Source organism: Natator depressus, chromosome 3, assembly GCF_965152275.1.
Source record: "Natator depressus isolate rNatDep1 chromosome 3, rNatDep2.hap1, whole genome shotgun sequence".
NCBI classification, from domain to species: Eukaryota; Metazoa; Chordata; order Testudines; family Cheloniidae; genus Natator; species Natator depressus.
Genome location: NC_134236.1, coordinates 43,983,974 through 43,999,049, shown reverse-complemented (window position 1 = coordinate 43,999,049; position 15,076 = coordinate 43,983,974). Strand labels below are relative to the sequence as shown.

General features: G+C 38.5%; 1 protein-coding gene across 1 annotated transcript in view; it reads left to right on the top strand.

Annotated features, from left to right (window-relative positions):
* The window catches only part of CSMD1 (CUB and Sushi multiple domains 1), a 1,960,312-nt gene that overhangs the window by 1,510,309 nt on the left and 434,927 nt on the right, over positions 1 to 15,076 (top strand). Inside the window, exon 22 of the mRNA XM_074947791.1 lies at positions 11,995 to 12,164. Within this exon, the coding sequence (XP_074803892.1) occupies positions 11,995 to 12,164 (170 nt within the window). The remainder of the gene's footprint in view (positions 1 to 11,994; positions 12,165 to 15,076) is intronic.

Below are 15,076 nucleotides of genomic sequence, written 5' to 3'. Positions count from 1 at the left end.
ACCTTATTGTTGCAATTTTTACGTGAAATGTATTGAGTGTAATTTCAATTTGGATTTTGTTGTTATTGGTAAGTCAGCATTTCAGTTTGAGTGTTCCTGTGAGTATACTTACCATTTTGTTTGTTTTATAGATTTTATACTTATATTCAGAAACTGTTTGATAGTCTTCAAAAACTCATTCTGCCATGGTTTCTTTTATCCATTTCAAGGTGCCAAAATGAAAGAAGAAACAAGTTACTTGTTTAAAGCATGTTTACTTGCCTCCCAAACAAAATAACAAAATTATCATATTCCAGCCATGCTTTGCTCAGTATAGGAACAGGAGAAGTTTAAGAACATGACTTTAAACCACCAACTTAATGCTTCCTCCCAGGGCCGGATTAACCCATAGGCTAATAAGGCTATAGCTTTAGGCCCTCCTATTTTTAGGCCCTACTGTAGGCCCTCCATTCCATATTGAAGTAACAGCTGAGCAACAGTAGCGGGGCCATCAGAAATTTTTTGTCTTGTTAGATATTGCTTTGTACAAACTAATCCATCAAGATTGTGAATTCCATTTATAGTTATTGTGATTTTATCTTTGTGGGCTAAGTAAGTGTTTGTGATCCCAAGCAACACTGAACTTTGTATACAGTAGGCCTAAACTGGACAATAGAAACCATGTCTAAGAAAGGAGGATGGCAGAAATTGAAGGAGGCCAAAGAAAGAGGGCAACGACAAGATGTAGTGCTGAAAGGTACTCCTTCTCTCCTAACTTTTTTTCTCCTACTAAGTCTGGTGGTGAGGAAGTCCAGGTGAATACCAGCCCAAGTGAACCTGCTGTACCTGCGCCTGATGAAAGGGAGCAATCTCCTGTGACTTCTCTAGCTGCAGTCTGACCCCACTCCTCTGAAGACTTTCCCAGTGACAGTAATGTAAAAATATCCTTCTCCAATGATCCAGGAGAGTAGGGCATGACTTCTCAAGATCTCCTTGCATATTGGACTGAAAAGGGCCAGCAGAAATGCCAGAATCTAGATGCTGACTTTTCGCTGACAAAGCAAGAGTACACCAATCAGAATCGTTACCTGACCAAATCAATGTTTGAATATATGAAGCCTAACAAACAGATTGGCAAGTGAGAATGGCTCATTTATTCACCTTCTAAGAAGAAAGTGTATGGTTTCTATTGCTGCCTGTTTTCTAATATCAAAAAGTAAAAGTAGGGAATGTTCTGCAAAGGCTTCAGTGATTGGAAGATTACTGCATACATTGCCAATCATGCAATGAGTGAGCAGCTTACATTGCCAGTTAGCAGCTACCATGCCCAAAAGAAAGTTAGTGGCAAATTGATACCCAAATGAAAACCAGTTTTTGGAAACTCATGTGTATTGGAAGAACGTCCTCAGATGCGTAGTTGAAACCACAGTTTTTCTTGCTGAGTGTGATCTGCAATTCTGTGGCTCAGATGAGACTTTTGGATCAAAACACAATGGCAATTACCTTGGCGTTCTAGAGCTAATCACTAAGTTTGATCCTTTCTTAGCTCAGCGCATCAATGAACACACAAATCATGGAAAAGGCCATACATCATATCTATCAAAGACTATCTGTGATAAATTAATTGCACTGCTGGCAAAGATGAGGCTATCATCCATTGCAGATGAGATCAAAGATGTGGGATATTTTTCAGTGTCTATCGACTCAACACTGGATGTGTCACATGTAGATCAGCTGACTGTCATCTTGTGTTATGTGCTACCCAGTGGACCAGTTGAGTGTTTCATGACCTTCATAAACATCACTAGCCATACAAGAGAGAAAGTTGCCTCGTATCTATTCGATTTCCTCACCGAAAATGGGATTGACATCAGCCTTTGTTATGGCTAAAGCTATGGCAATGAAAGTAATATGAGTGGCAAATAATCAGAAATGCAGGCAAAGATAAAAGAGCACAATGTTTTGGTTGATTACATACCATGTGCTGCACATTCACTCAACCTTGTTGGCCAGTCTGCCATGGATTGTTATGTTTAAGCAGTTTCTTTTTTTGGATTTGTCCAAGAATTGTACTTTTTTTTTTCTCTCTGCATCAAACAGTCATTGGATGATTCTTAGAGATTCACTACCAAAAGGATGACCAGCGCCCAAATCACTCTCAGGGACACGGTGGAGTGCCAATGCTGAAGCTGTGAATGCAGTTGCTCTGGGAAACCCCGACATCCTTGAAGCGTGAGATAGCTTCAAGGATGATGAATCTCAAAAATCAGCAACAAGAAAAGTTGTGAAGATCCTGAGTGATGAAATGCGCACTTTGGAAACTGATATTTTGTGTGAGGTCTGGAATGATATACTTCAGCCATTCAGCACCGTGCAGTCTAAGCTTGCAAAGTGCTCAGATTGACCTTTCCACTGCTGTAGACCTAATGAGGAGTCTTGGAACTGTTCTTCAACAAATGTGGGATAGTTTTGATGAGAATGAAATGCTGGGGGCTGCAAGGACTGCTAACCATGAGTATGAGTCAGCCAAACTCCACAAAAGACAGAAGACATGAGACAATGCAAGTGCCCACTCATTCAGTGACAAGGAGGCCTTCAGAGTTAATACCTTCATCATAATCATTGACAAACTGAAGAGGTCATTAGAACATCAGATCAAGGTTTACGAAAATACTGACAAAACCTTTAGTGTACTGATAATTTTTTTGCCTAACATTTCAAGTCCTGAAGTCAGTGAAGGTATCAAATGTCTGTGTCAGAAGTACCCAGACAATATCTCAGTAGATTTTACTGTAGTAAAGGATTTCTTCAATTTGTTGAATTCTCATCACTCTCAGATATATAGAGAAAATATGGTGAAAGCAAATCCATTTGGATGTACCAGGTTATCACTGAATCCAATGTGATAGAATGTTTCCCAAATGTTGAAACTGCATTATAGCTGTATTTGTCACTAATGATCACTAGCTGTAGTGGAGAACAGTCCTTCTCTCTTCTAACAAGGGTCAAAAATGTCCTCCAATGCACCATGACTCAAGAGCATCTCAGTGCTTTGTCCCACTTGAGCATTGAGTATGAAATTGTCAGGTCTTTGAATTACGATGACATCACTCAGAACTTTGCCACAGCTAAAGCTAGGGAAACAAATTGTTTGTTTGAACAACTGAGTGTAGTGAGACTAGAATAAACTTGTTAATTTTACATAAATACATAATATGTACATATGTGTGTAGATAAATGATGACTTTATACTTTTTTTTTTGCAATATGTAATTCATACTTAGGACCTTCCCTCCCATTAGCCTTAGTCCCCTCATAACCTTAATCAGGCCCTGCTTCCTCCATTCTCTGCTGGCTGTGGGCCTCAAGGGTGTTCTGACATGTCCCAGTGCCTATGTCAGTAAGGGGTCATTTATGCCTGGGGACACCTGAACACAAATGTAGGTAGTTCAGAGCTGAATTCAGCAGAAGCCCCTTCCTCAGATAATCTCCCAGTTTAAAAACAACAGAAATTCCTTCCTTAATAGCAGCTACCCTGAGTTCTCTGTCACTTTTAAAAAAAATCAGTTTGGGGCAACATTGAGGTTTGTTCCTTTTCTCCCAATTCCTTTTCAGCATCTCACTTCTCTCTCTCCTTTGTCCCTTCCCACCTATGTAGAAGCAGTAGAGAACTGCTGATTGGTTCAGCAGGAGCACTCATGAAATTTTAGCAGGGGAGAAAGAGACATAGATGGAAACCAAAGCAGACTTTATGCCCAAGAATGCAGCATTCCCCTGCCCACACGAGAACAGCAAGGACCAGGTGAGCAGCATGGCCCACTACAGGGCCAGATGCCCTGCTCCTCATCCTCAGACTGAAGAACAGACCTTAGCTAAGCCATTAAGAAAGGCAGTCACTGTTCCTAAATTACCTGGGAGTGGGTGGGCCAGGAAGTGTGGGGGAGGCTTTTAACAGAAACACTCATAAATCTTTAAATCCATAGATCACATTTGAAAAGTGCTCATGTAATACACATTGAAAAATAAGGAACTTAAGTCAAATATGACCATTTGAATGTGAGGAGTTTTTCTGAGCTATTAAACAATAATTTAATTCTAATATATATTTTTGTACAATCTAAATAAAGTTCCATGCCCAGAAAAGTCCTTCTGACTTTTTTACATGCAGTGTATATATATATTTTTAATCACTGCCTATTCAACTCAAACTCAGCATGCTACCTATATGGTCTGATGAGAACAAAGTAGTTCTATTTTCAGTCTAAATCAGGAATAACATGCTGTTTCTTTCTTTTTCTTTTTCTTTTTGAATTCTTTAAGCCTCAAACCATTGTGAACAAGTTAGCAGACTCCCCTCTATGTCCTTCCTGGAGCATATCTCAAGAAGCAGGTTGCTTTGTCCTTTTGCATGCTAGTTTCCTTTCATTTATTTTGACTTGTAAGGAATTAGCATGGTGTTGGCAGCTTCAGAGCAACTTCCCTGCTAGTTTCATGTATTTATATCCCACTTACCAAAGACAGACTTTTACAAATTTCCCTGATGCCTTTATTAAAACAATCTTCATCACTCAGTGCTTAGGTTTACTTGCATAATGTATTTAAGATACTTGAACAAGTTGACAGTGTGGCTATAATAATTTATTCTAACTACAATATCTAATGAGTAAATATTATTTGATCCTAAATACATAAGGTGAAAATGAAGATTAGTACATAGAACTTTTCCCTACGAGAAGAGAGAGAGATATTACTGACTGGATTGATTCCCCCAAACTGTGGGTCTTCATGAGCCAGTTTTCAAAGTGATTATTCACTGGGAGAAGATTTATATGCAAAAGAGGAGAATGTGAATGACTGTATCAGTTATTTAGTAGTTGAATTAGCTGCTTTGCACAGAAGGTGTTGCTGTGGATGGCAGTAACTTTAAACAAAACAAAACATGTCTAAAGTAAAGAAAAATGAGAAGACAGACTAACAGACTTCAAAAATAAATATTGCAACTGTTGTAGATTTTAAGAAATCTACCTTATGCTATTCCATATGTACCTCATATGTACCAAGGGACATACTGGCCCACGCTTCCAGCAGCCCCCATTGTCCTGGAGCAGCGAACCGTGGCCGCTGGGAGCCACGATCAGCCAAACCTGCGGACGCGGCAGGTAAACAAACCGGCCCAGCCCAGCAGGGGCATTCCCTGCACAAGCGGCGGAACAAGTTTGGGAACCACTACTTTAATCATTCTTGTGGCTCGTCTCTGAACTCTCCAATTTATCAACACCCTTCTTGAGGTGTGGACAGCAAAACCGGACACAGTGTTTCAGCAGTGGTTGCGCCAGTGCCAAATTTAAAGGTAAACTGACCTTACTACTACTACTCAAGATCCCCTGTTTATGCATCCAAGGGTCACATTAGTCCTTTTTGCTACAGCGTCACACTGGGAGTTTAAGTTCAGATAATTATCCAACATGACCCCCACAAATCTTTTTCATAGTCAATGCTTCCCAGGATAGAGTCACCCAGGCTTACATTCTTTGTTCCTGAATATATACATTAATATTTAGCTATATTAAAATGCATATTGTTTGTTTTTGCCCAGTTTATCAAGTGATTCAGATTGCTCTGTATTAATGAACTGTCTTCTTCATTATTTACCACTTCTCCAACTTTTGTGTGATTTGCAAACATTTTTTTTATTGATTTTATGGTTTCTTTCAGGCCATTCATAAAAATGTTAATAGTGTAAGACTAAGAACTGATACCTGTGGGACTCCCACTAAAAACACACATGTTTGATGATGATTTCCCAATTACAGTTATATTTTGAGGCCTATCAGTCAGCTATTTTTTAATCCATTTAATGTGTATCATGTTAATTTTATATTTTTCTAGTTTTTTAATCAAAATGTCATATGGTACCAAGTCAAACACCTTACAGAAGTCTAAGTATATTACATCAACACTATTACCTTTATCAATCAAACATAATCTCATGAAAAAAATATCAAATTAGTTTATGGAATTTATTTTCCCATGTTCTTTAATTCTGTGCTAATCAAATCTTATATGAGCTGCTGCATTATTTTACTTGGGATTGATGTCAGACTGACAGGCCTATAGTTACCCAGGTCATCCCATGTACCCTCTTAAAATATTTGCGCAACATTAGCTTTATTCCAGTCTTCTGCACCTTCCCCAGAGTTTTGTGTCTTATTGATAATCAAAATTAATAGTCTAGCAAGCTGCTCATCCAGATCTTTTAAAACTCTTCAATGCAAGTTATTTGGATCCATGGATTTAAAAATGGCAACGAGTCCTGTGGCAACTTACAGACTAACAGACATATTGGAGCATAAGCTTTCATGGATGAATACCCACTTTGTCAGATGCATGTAGTGGAAATTTCCAGAGGCAGGGATAAACATGCAAGCAAAAATGTCTGTCTTTATTAGACGCTGTTTAACATCCTCCTGAGATGCTAATGGAATGGAAAGAATGTTATAATATTCATTTTTTCTTAACGAAAGCACAGGATTTTTTTTAACACTTTTGCCTTTTCTGCATCATTATTGATGATTCTACTGTTTCTGTCTAGTCTTCTAGCATATGGCTTCTGATGGCACAAACAATGAATTTGGTTTGGATAAGTGATGTAGCCACTGTATCACGGCAGCATCATCTGGAGAGGTCAATCATATCCATCCCACGAAAGGGGAGTCCATAATCAGATGGCGCACTGTTTGTTCTTTAATTCCATGAGAGTAGGGCAGGCCAAGGAGATCAAGATGCATCAGTGGTAAAGATATGAGTTAAACTTCCCATGATCAGAGCACATCCTGTTGTAAAGAAGAAAATATTTAGGTTCATTTGGTTGATCTGAGGTGTGTGTGACAGTTGATCCAGACAGACTAGGGGACAAAGATCTGAGTTGTCCATCTGCCAATTTGTGCCATTGACCCAAAATATAGTCCCGCGCCACCAGTTGCCATTTTTCCTGAAAGTGGTTGTTAGATGTAGTGTCTGAGAGGCTTAACTATTTATGACTTTAACTAGTGTTCTTGATGTGGCTTTGAGATGAAATTGTGAAATAAGCTATCTTGATAGCTTGGTTGCGCACAGTAATCTAGTAATGGACCAATAGCATTATCAGGATTCATTTTTTCCTAATTTACCTAAAGAACTCCTTGTCATTAAGACTAATAGTTTTTACTACTGGGAGTAATCCTTATGTCCGTTAGTGTTTGTGGCATGAGGTCCTAAAATCATAAAGATAAAGGGAATATTGTGGAGTGAAGCTTGGGTGGAACATAAGGAGAAGAGGGATATAGGTGGTATTTGCATAAATAAGTAGAGATGAAGTTAATAGAAGGTGGCTTCAAGGACCTTGAGCTTCATATGGGGAACGAATGAATGTTGTTGCCATTCAGGGAGTTTTACATAGCTGTGGTGGTTTCCTGTCTCCACGAGAGTTTGGCAAGGCTGGTTTTGTCATCATCGTTGTTCAGTATCAGTCTGGATTGGTCAATGGATAAACTTGAAGAGGCACCTGTTGGTGTCATTGAGCTGAACACCATTCTGCTTTGAATTCTTGAATATGCCAGTGACTTCGTCTTGTTGGATCAGTTTGATGAAGCGCTACAGCTCATGGCTGATTTTGTCAGGCAAGAAGCATCACGCATTGGTCTGGTTAGTAATCTGGATTAAACTAAATCCTTGGCCATTACTATCAAGCAGCCTCCAGCTCCAGATTACAACCATTTTAGTATTAACCTATCTAGATAGGACATCGAGCAGATGGCAGTTGTGAAATATTCGGACAGAATCTTAGACAGTACTGGAGGATGCTATAAAGATGCAGACACTTGTGTAAGCAGCAGCTGCTGTCATGTTTCAAGCCCTTCAACAGCCTCTGTGGGGACATCATGATATCAAACTTTTCAGGAAGCAGAGGATCTAAAAAATCATGGTTATGACAACTCTATTGTATGGAAGTGAAACATGGGTGCTGAGGAAAGCTGAAGAACACCAGACTGACATTTTCAGTTCCTGTTGCCTTCCTCAGATGCTCCATCTCAAAAGTCAGGACAAGATCAGAAAGGAGGATATTCAAAGCCTAATCCAACAACTGTCTCAGTCAGCGTGGGTTTGGTTTCATCGGCTTTCCTGATATGGACATTGTTGCAGTTGTTACAATATCCTGGACAAACCTTAAGAATTAAGTTAAACCTTGCTGAATTAATTTTAAGTATTTTGGGAGTCCATTGTATTGAAAATGATTGTGTACCATTTTAGGATTGTATTGAACTTCTTTAGGAGGAAGAAAGAATGAATGCAATCTTGGCAAAATATTAGGAACTTTAAAGAGCTTTTTGAAATCGTGAACTTTTAAAATTAAGTGAATTTCCCTAGGAAATCTCTAGAAGGATTGGGTATGCTAATATAATTCCTCTGGTTATCAGCTTCTTTGAAGCTTCACTCTGGAGTGTGGACCCATTGTCTTGCTGATGACCTATTGAAAGAGCCAAACTGGATAAATGAATGGCTCTCTTATTCATGAGGCTGCTTGTTTTTAACTGAAGGTGTGATGAACTTGTGACCACAGGAAAAACTGCTAATCATCAACCAGAACCCATGTTGGAGTTTGGGTGATCTCACATGTGTGTGTTCTTTTACTGTTTTTAATAAGTCCTCTCTATTTCTTGTACCTTAAGAGTAAAATTTGCTTGCTTAGAAATAGTTGTGTGGTAGCTTAACTGTGAAAATTACACTGTGCCATCTCTGAAGAGAAGGAAAAACAGCCTCCTTAGGCAGCCTGACTTTTGCCCGGAATATCATAGGTTAGGCTGGGAACTCTTCAGCCTGGAAATACCTCAGTTGGAAGGGGTTAATACATGTCTCTTCATCCAAGAGAGGCAAGAACTGGGCAGCTGGAAGCATGAGGATGGGTTCCTCCTGCTGGATCACTGAGGGATAATACAGGTGCAGTTGCCTTGAACTGTGATAGACACATGATTAGAATGGAAGACCAATGAATTCCAAAGTTTGTGTACCAAGCAATGCCACTACACAGCTGACAATCACGTGGGTGTCAAAAGTTTTGGTGGCACAATAAGATTGTCAGTGGTGGACGTAAACTGAATATACACCCAAACCACATTAAGTACCTTGCTAAACAGTAATTCAGGTGGCACTCAATTGGCAAGAAGACCATGCCTCTTCAATTTTCCATGTTGATGATGGTGTGGGATCTGGTTAAGGGGAACTGTTTCCTAGACTGTGATTTTAGTAAATTAGAGGGGTCAGGGAAGAGAGGATGGTTGTAAATATTATGGAACATATTTTGGAAAACAAAGGGGTCATAATAACTTGGTAAACTTATTTTTGAATCCTCATCAACAATCCTTCTACTTCTCCATCTGTTGTTTCCAGCTCTTAGTTGTCGTCATGTCTACCTTTAGATTGTAAACTCTTTGGGGTAGGAATTGTGTCTAGACATATCTTCAATAAAGCCCCTTGTACACTGTGGCCACTAAGAAATAATAATGATCATAGTTTCTTCCCCATTAAAATAATAATTCTCTATACAATTCATCTGCCTAATTGGCAAGCATATTTAATAGGTTTACAGTTGTTTTTGCTTTTCCAGCTTAGTTCACTTGTTAATTTTATATTACTTCACAGATATTAATACTGCAGGGCTATACCTGTTTTGTTTGTAATACCTACTGGTATTGTGTATGTCCTCCTGGTTCTCATTTGATTACTGAAAGAATATTATTTTTTAAAAAGTACTTTACAGCCAATGAGTTTTAGTTCTTTGAGGAAGATAGAGAAGCAACCTGAACTGGGCCTAAGGAAACAAAGATATATGTATTCCTCAAGGAGTATTTTCATATTGATCTTTATCTGAGCAGACCCCTCTTTGTGGAAAAGTTTGTATAGGATATCCGAACTTTCTACGTGAGATAAGATTTCCTAAGTCTACTGCCAGAACTTTTGTTAATTATTTACAGACAGAAGCCATCTGCAGTGGTTCTTCACTGGATAAGTACTAATTTAAATGAAATTTTCATAATGTTAAATAAAATGATAAATACAGAAATATATCAAATCATATTTGTGTCAACACTGTAGGCTTTGCATCTACTGACTGTAATAATGGCACTGAGTAGAATTGATTTTATATACTTAATTCCTTTCATAGATTCAGTAGGTTAAATTAGCATATCCATGACCATGTATAATATCTCTTGTGTATGTGATAGGTCTTTTGTCAGGGGAAGATATCTTGCCCTGACTTGGCTTGTGGAATTTATCTAAGATAGAAAATATATATATGACTATTGACTCAGTGGCAGATTCTCCAGTCTACTAAAACATCTTTGTGTCATATATGCAGGGAAAAGTGGCCTTAAGTTTGTCTGGAGATATCCGTGGGAGAATCCCCCTGATAGGAAAGCTATCTGCTGGTGGAGGTGGCTACCTACTCTACCTTCTGTCCCCCTCACCCTAAATGTAAGGGGAAAGACAGTGCAACATCTGGGCAGGATGAGGAGGGGAGGAGGCATGGTGAGGTAGAACTTCACTACTTTTGATCCTCCACGAGTCAGGACTGACCTCTAACTTATGCCAAGGTGGGATGGCCCTGAATCAAGGAGTCACAACCAGCTCGCTGATGCTTCCCTTCTCCATACTGTCTAAACAGATTTCAAATGGAGAGCAGGATCAAGACTTCTATGTAAGACCATCAGTGTCTTCTCTTTCTTCTTCTTGTAATCATTGGGAATCTATAATGAAATCAATTCTAGCAGAGGAATTTAAAAACAAAAACTGCAATATTCTTTAGGTTTTTCAGGAGCCAGAAACATCTAAAGTTGATAGTATCTGTCAAGGCCACGTTATACTTGGTTTTGGAGTCAGTCTTTTTGCAATTGATTTTCTATATATAGATATAATATAGGCATTTCTCCATGAGCATGTTCCCAGAACAATACACTGTATTTTATTTTTTGCCTGATATTTAAGTCTTATTATTCAGTCCAATATAAGTTATATATATTTAAACGTCCTGTAGTATCTACCTACCAGTTTGTGACTATAGTTCAGAACAGGTAAATATAGTTCTGTATTTTTTTCCAAAGCTGCTAATATTTAGATTAGCTGTTTTAAAATAGTATTTCATTCTTTTCTTCTTTGCTTAAGTCCTGAGTTTTGAAGCTATCGCTTGTGACCTAGCATATCTATTTTGCATTCTTGATATACTTTTGTTACCCTTCAATCAGAAAACAAGCTAAGTCCACAGCCTAACCCTTCGCTTCATGCTGCACACCTTCCTTTCCAGACAGGCAATAAAACGACTCTCTTTACCGCTGAGAGGGAAGGGAAGGTCTTTTCTGACCACCCTCCAAACTACTGGGAGAAGGCCTCATCCACTCTTCGCTTGTGAAGGAAGGGTAGCTGTGATTTCATCTTTGGCAGATGTCAGCAGCTTCTTTATTGCTGATGGAAGAAACTGTTCCAATAGCTATTACACTGTCAGATTTTTGTTTTTTACCTTAGGACTTGACTCTCCATTTTGTCTAGTATTTTTTATCAGGTAAAATAGGGAGTCAATGTGAGCAGTGCTCCCCTTATTTCTGCCTAAGACCAGAACAGCTGTCAGATGTGCTTCAACAAAACATTCAATTTCTCTGTGATCAGCCCTCCCAGCTTGTGGTGGAGGGTCCGTCTGATGAGAGAACTAAAAGGGATGTTGAAGGCTAAGGGGACTAGACCAAGGTAACCTGAATCTCCCTTAGTCTAAAAGCGAAGCATGTGGTCATTGTTTTGTGGTTGTTGTTTTGGTAGTTTGTCAATCAAAGATAAAGTACAGCAGCAACATATGTCTCTCAGATAGTCTCTATTACTTAAGTATTATAAAAGAGACTTAGTGTTAGTTTGAATATAATTATTATTTTATATTCTTGAAATGGATAATCCACCTTTTTAATTTATTTTTAATGTGCCTATTTCCTTTAGCTGAATGTGGAGCAAGTGTCTCTGGAAATGAAGGAACATTGCTGTCTCCAAATTTTCCGTCTAACTATGACAACAACCACGAATGCATCTATAAAATTGAAACAGAGGCCGGTAAAGGGATCCATCTTAGAGCCAGGACCTTTCAACTGCATGAAGGAGATATTGCTAAGGTAAAATAAAATCTGTTTCATTGTCTACTACCCTTCACTTTACATGAGAAATTGGTGTGTGTGTCTATATATGCAAATGAAATAGAGAATGAAATTTTATATATACATACATACAATAAAAATTAATTCACTATTTCATTTGTATTCAATTATAAAGAAAGGTGATGCCAGTCAACTGTGATGTATGTGTGTGTTTGTATATATATATTATATTTTGCTACATATAATATAACCCATAGCTGACTGGCATCACCTTTCTTTATATTAAATGCAAATGCAATAGGGAACTGCATTAAGATTGCAATACACCAAGTAGAAATATCATGCTATTATAATGATGACGATGAAAAGAAAACCTAAAGTATGAACCTGAATAATTTAAGAAATTGATTTCTATTCACAATGAACATGTTGTTTATATCTGCAGAGTTGTGAGTACTTTGTGAGGGCAGTATCTGATTCTGGATGGCCCTTTTATCCTTAAGGTTTTGCTTTTCAATTTTTTTTAACCTGTGCAATAATATTAATTAAGACATGACCAAATCACAAATATCCATCTCATCGCTGAAAAATGTGATGAGTATAATCACCCATTGATCATGTGCTTTACTGACTACACAGAAGTGTTTGATACCATCCAACATGACTAACTTTTGAGGATACTGGCTGGTATGGGGATTTCAAAGCACCTCATTGAACTCATCACAAGTCTCTACCACCACCAGGAGATCACAGTGTGAACAGTAGTAGGCAGCATTGGGCAGGATGTGAAACGAGGATGTATTCTGCCCTAAGCCTCTTTAACGTATATACCTAATTTATTATGAGACAAGCTTTGGAATGTTTTGATAAAGGAACTGGGATTTCCATCGACGTCAGATCTGCTGATAACACAACATTCTTTGCTGCAACCACTGATGCAATGCAACAAATGTTGGAGTTTGTAAAAATAGTTAGTGAAGAATATGGGCTACTCCTGAATGTGATGAAATCAAAATGTATTTACACTGATACTAGCAAAAGCAAGATGCAAGACAACATCATGATTAACAGACAAGCTGTATAAGTAAATAAATTTAATTGTCTCAGATCGTATATATCCAACCAACAAGGCTATTCCAAAGAAATCAGAAGATGACTAGGGATGGCTCACTCAGCTTTTGACTTCCTTAAGAAAATGTGGAAAAAACATGGCATCTCAAAATGTACGAAGGTGTGTCTAGTGAAAAGCCTTATTTTTTACTGTAGAGATTTATGGATGTGAATCGTGGGACGTTAATGCTTCAGACAAGAAGAAAACTGAACAGTTGAAATGTGGTGCTGCTGAAGACTCTTGTCTATCTCCTGGATGGAAACAAAGATGAATGCTTATCTTAGAAATATTATTGGAGAGAAGTAGACCCTGATGTTGGAAATCAAAGATATAAAATTATGTGCTTTGGTCATATTAGGTGTAGAGGTTGGAAATAACTTCGAGAAAGTTATTGAAAGAATGGTGGAAGGTCATCGTAGGGGATAACCAGTGAGGAGATGGATGGATGTGTATGGCAGATCACTGGAAGTTATCAGTGCTCAAAGTTTCGTAAAGGCTTCTGAAAATTCCATGAAGCACTGACATTCATACATGAATAAATGTGTTTAACAATGTTAATTTAATTTAAAAGTATTTTTGTTGCTCATTTGAGAAGAGAAGAGCTATACTACCGTTGTTAGTGCTGCAAAGTGTTGTTAAGACTGCTAAGTGCTGCTGTTCCTTGAGCTCCAGTGTTAGCTGCACTAGCAGAGAGTGCAGTTGGCAGATTCCGCAGACCTTGCTGGTGTTCATAAAGAAAGACCACAGGTTTGGTGATGAAGGCACTTGGCCAGGTTTATTGTCGATAAAGCACGGTACTATTGTCAAAAGAAAAAAGAAAAGGAGGACTTGTGGCACCTTAGAGACTAACCAGTTTATTTGAGCATGAGCTTTCGTGAGCTACAGCTCACTTCATCGGATGCATCCGATGAAGTGAGCTGTAGCTCACGAAAACTCATGCTCAAATAAACTGGTTAGTCTCTAAGGTGCCACAAGTCCTCCTTTTCTTTTTTCTTTTTACGAATACAGACTAACACGGCTGTTACTCTGAAACCTGGTACTATTGTCCAGGCTCAATGGTTACAGGTTCACTAACACATGTATGCTCGCGACAATGGTACCAATTCAATCAGCACACCACGAAGCTGTCCCCTAGACTTGCACAAAGATGCCGCTCCTGTGACTTCTACTTTTATACATTGATACAGACAAGTTACATATTACATTCCATATGTTGCTACCATCCTTGAATCTGCTAGTTTGAACAAAACATTTTCATCCATTACCCTATCATCCCCTCCTTATCTTATGAGGGGTCGGTGTGTTCTTGTACCATCTCTTGTGGAATTTGTTTACACAGCTACTTGAAAACTCTGGGTGTTCTGGTACTATCCTCTCACGTCAGGAATGTGCTTACTTGGTTAGCTGACACCTAGTGTGTTACTACTCTGCCAAGGGCAGGCCTACTTTCATTCACCCTTTCGGCTATGCCCAGGGCTCCAACAAGACCTACAACTACAAGACTGTAACTGTAATACTGTAATACTGTTGCAACAAAGACGCAGACCTATGATTACAGAAGGCCTGTTTTGCCTCTCTTACCTCTCTAAATAGTCCCATTGAGAAATAATACTTGATTTATACACACTTTGAAAATCTACTTTCATATTTTTAATGTACCTATGGGCATAGTTTTTTCTGCCCTCACGCCCCCACTTTTTAATTATAACTCTCATATTTTACAAGGCAGAAAAACACATAACTGATCTAAATTATCTGGCATCTCCTAAATTACTACTTCATATTTATGTTTCTGACTTCTCGACATTGGACAGTGCTT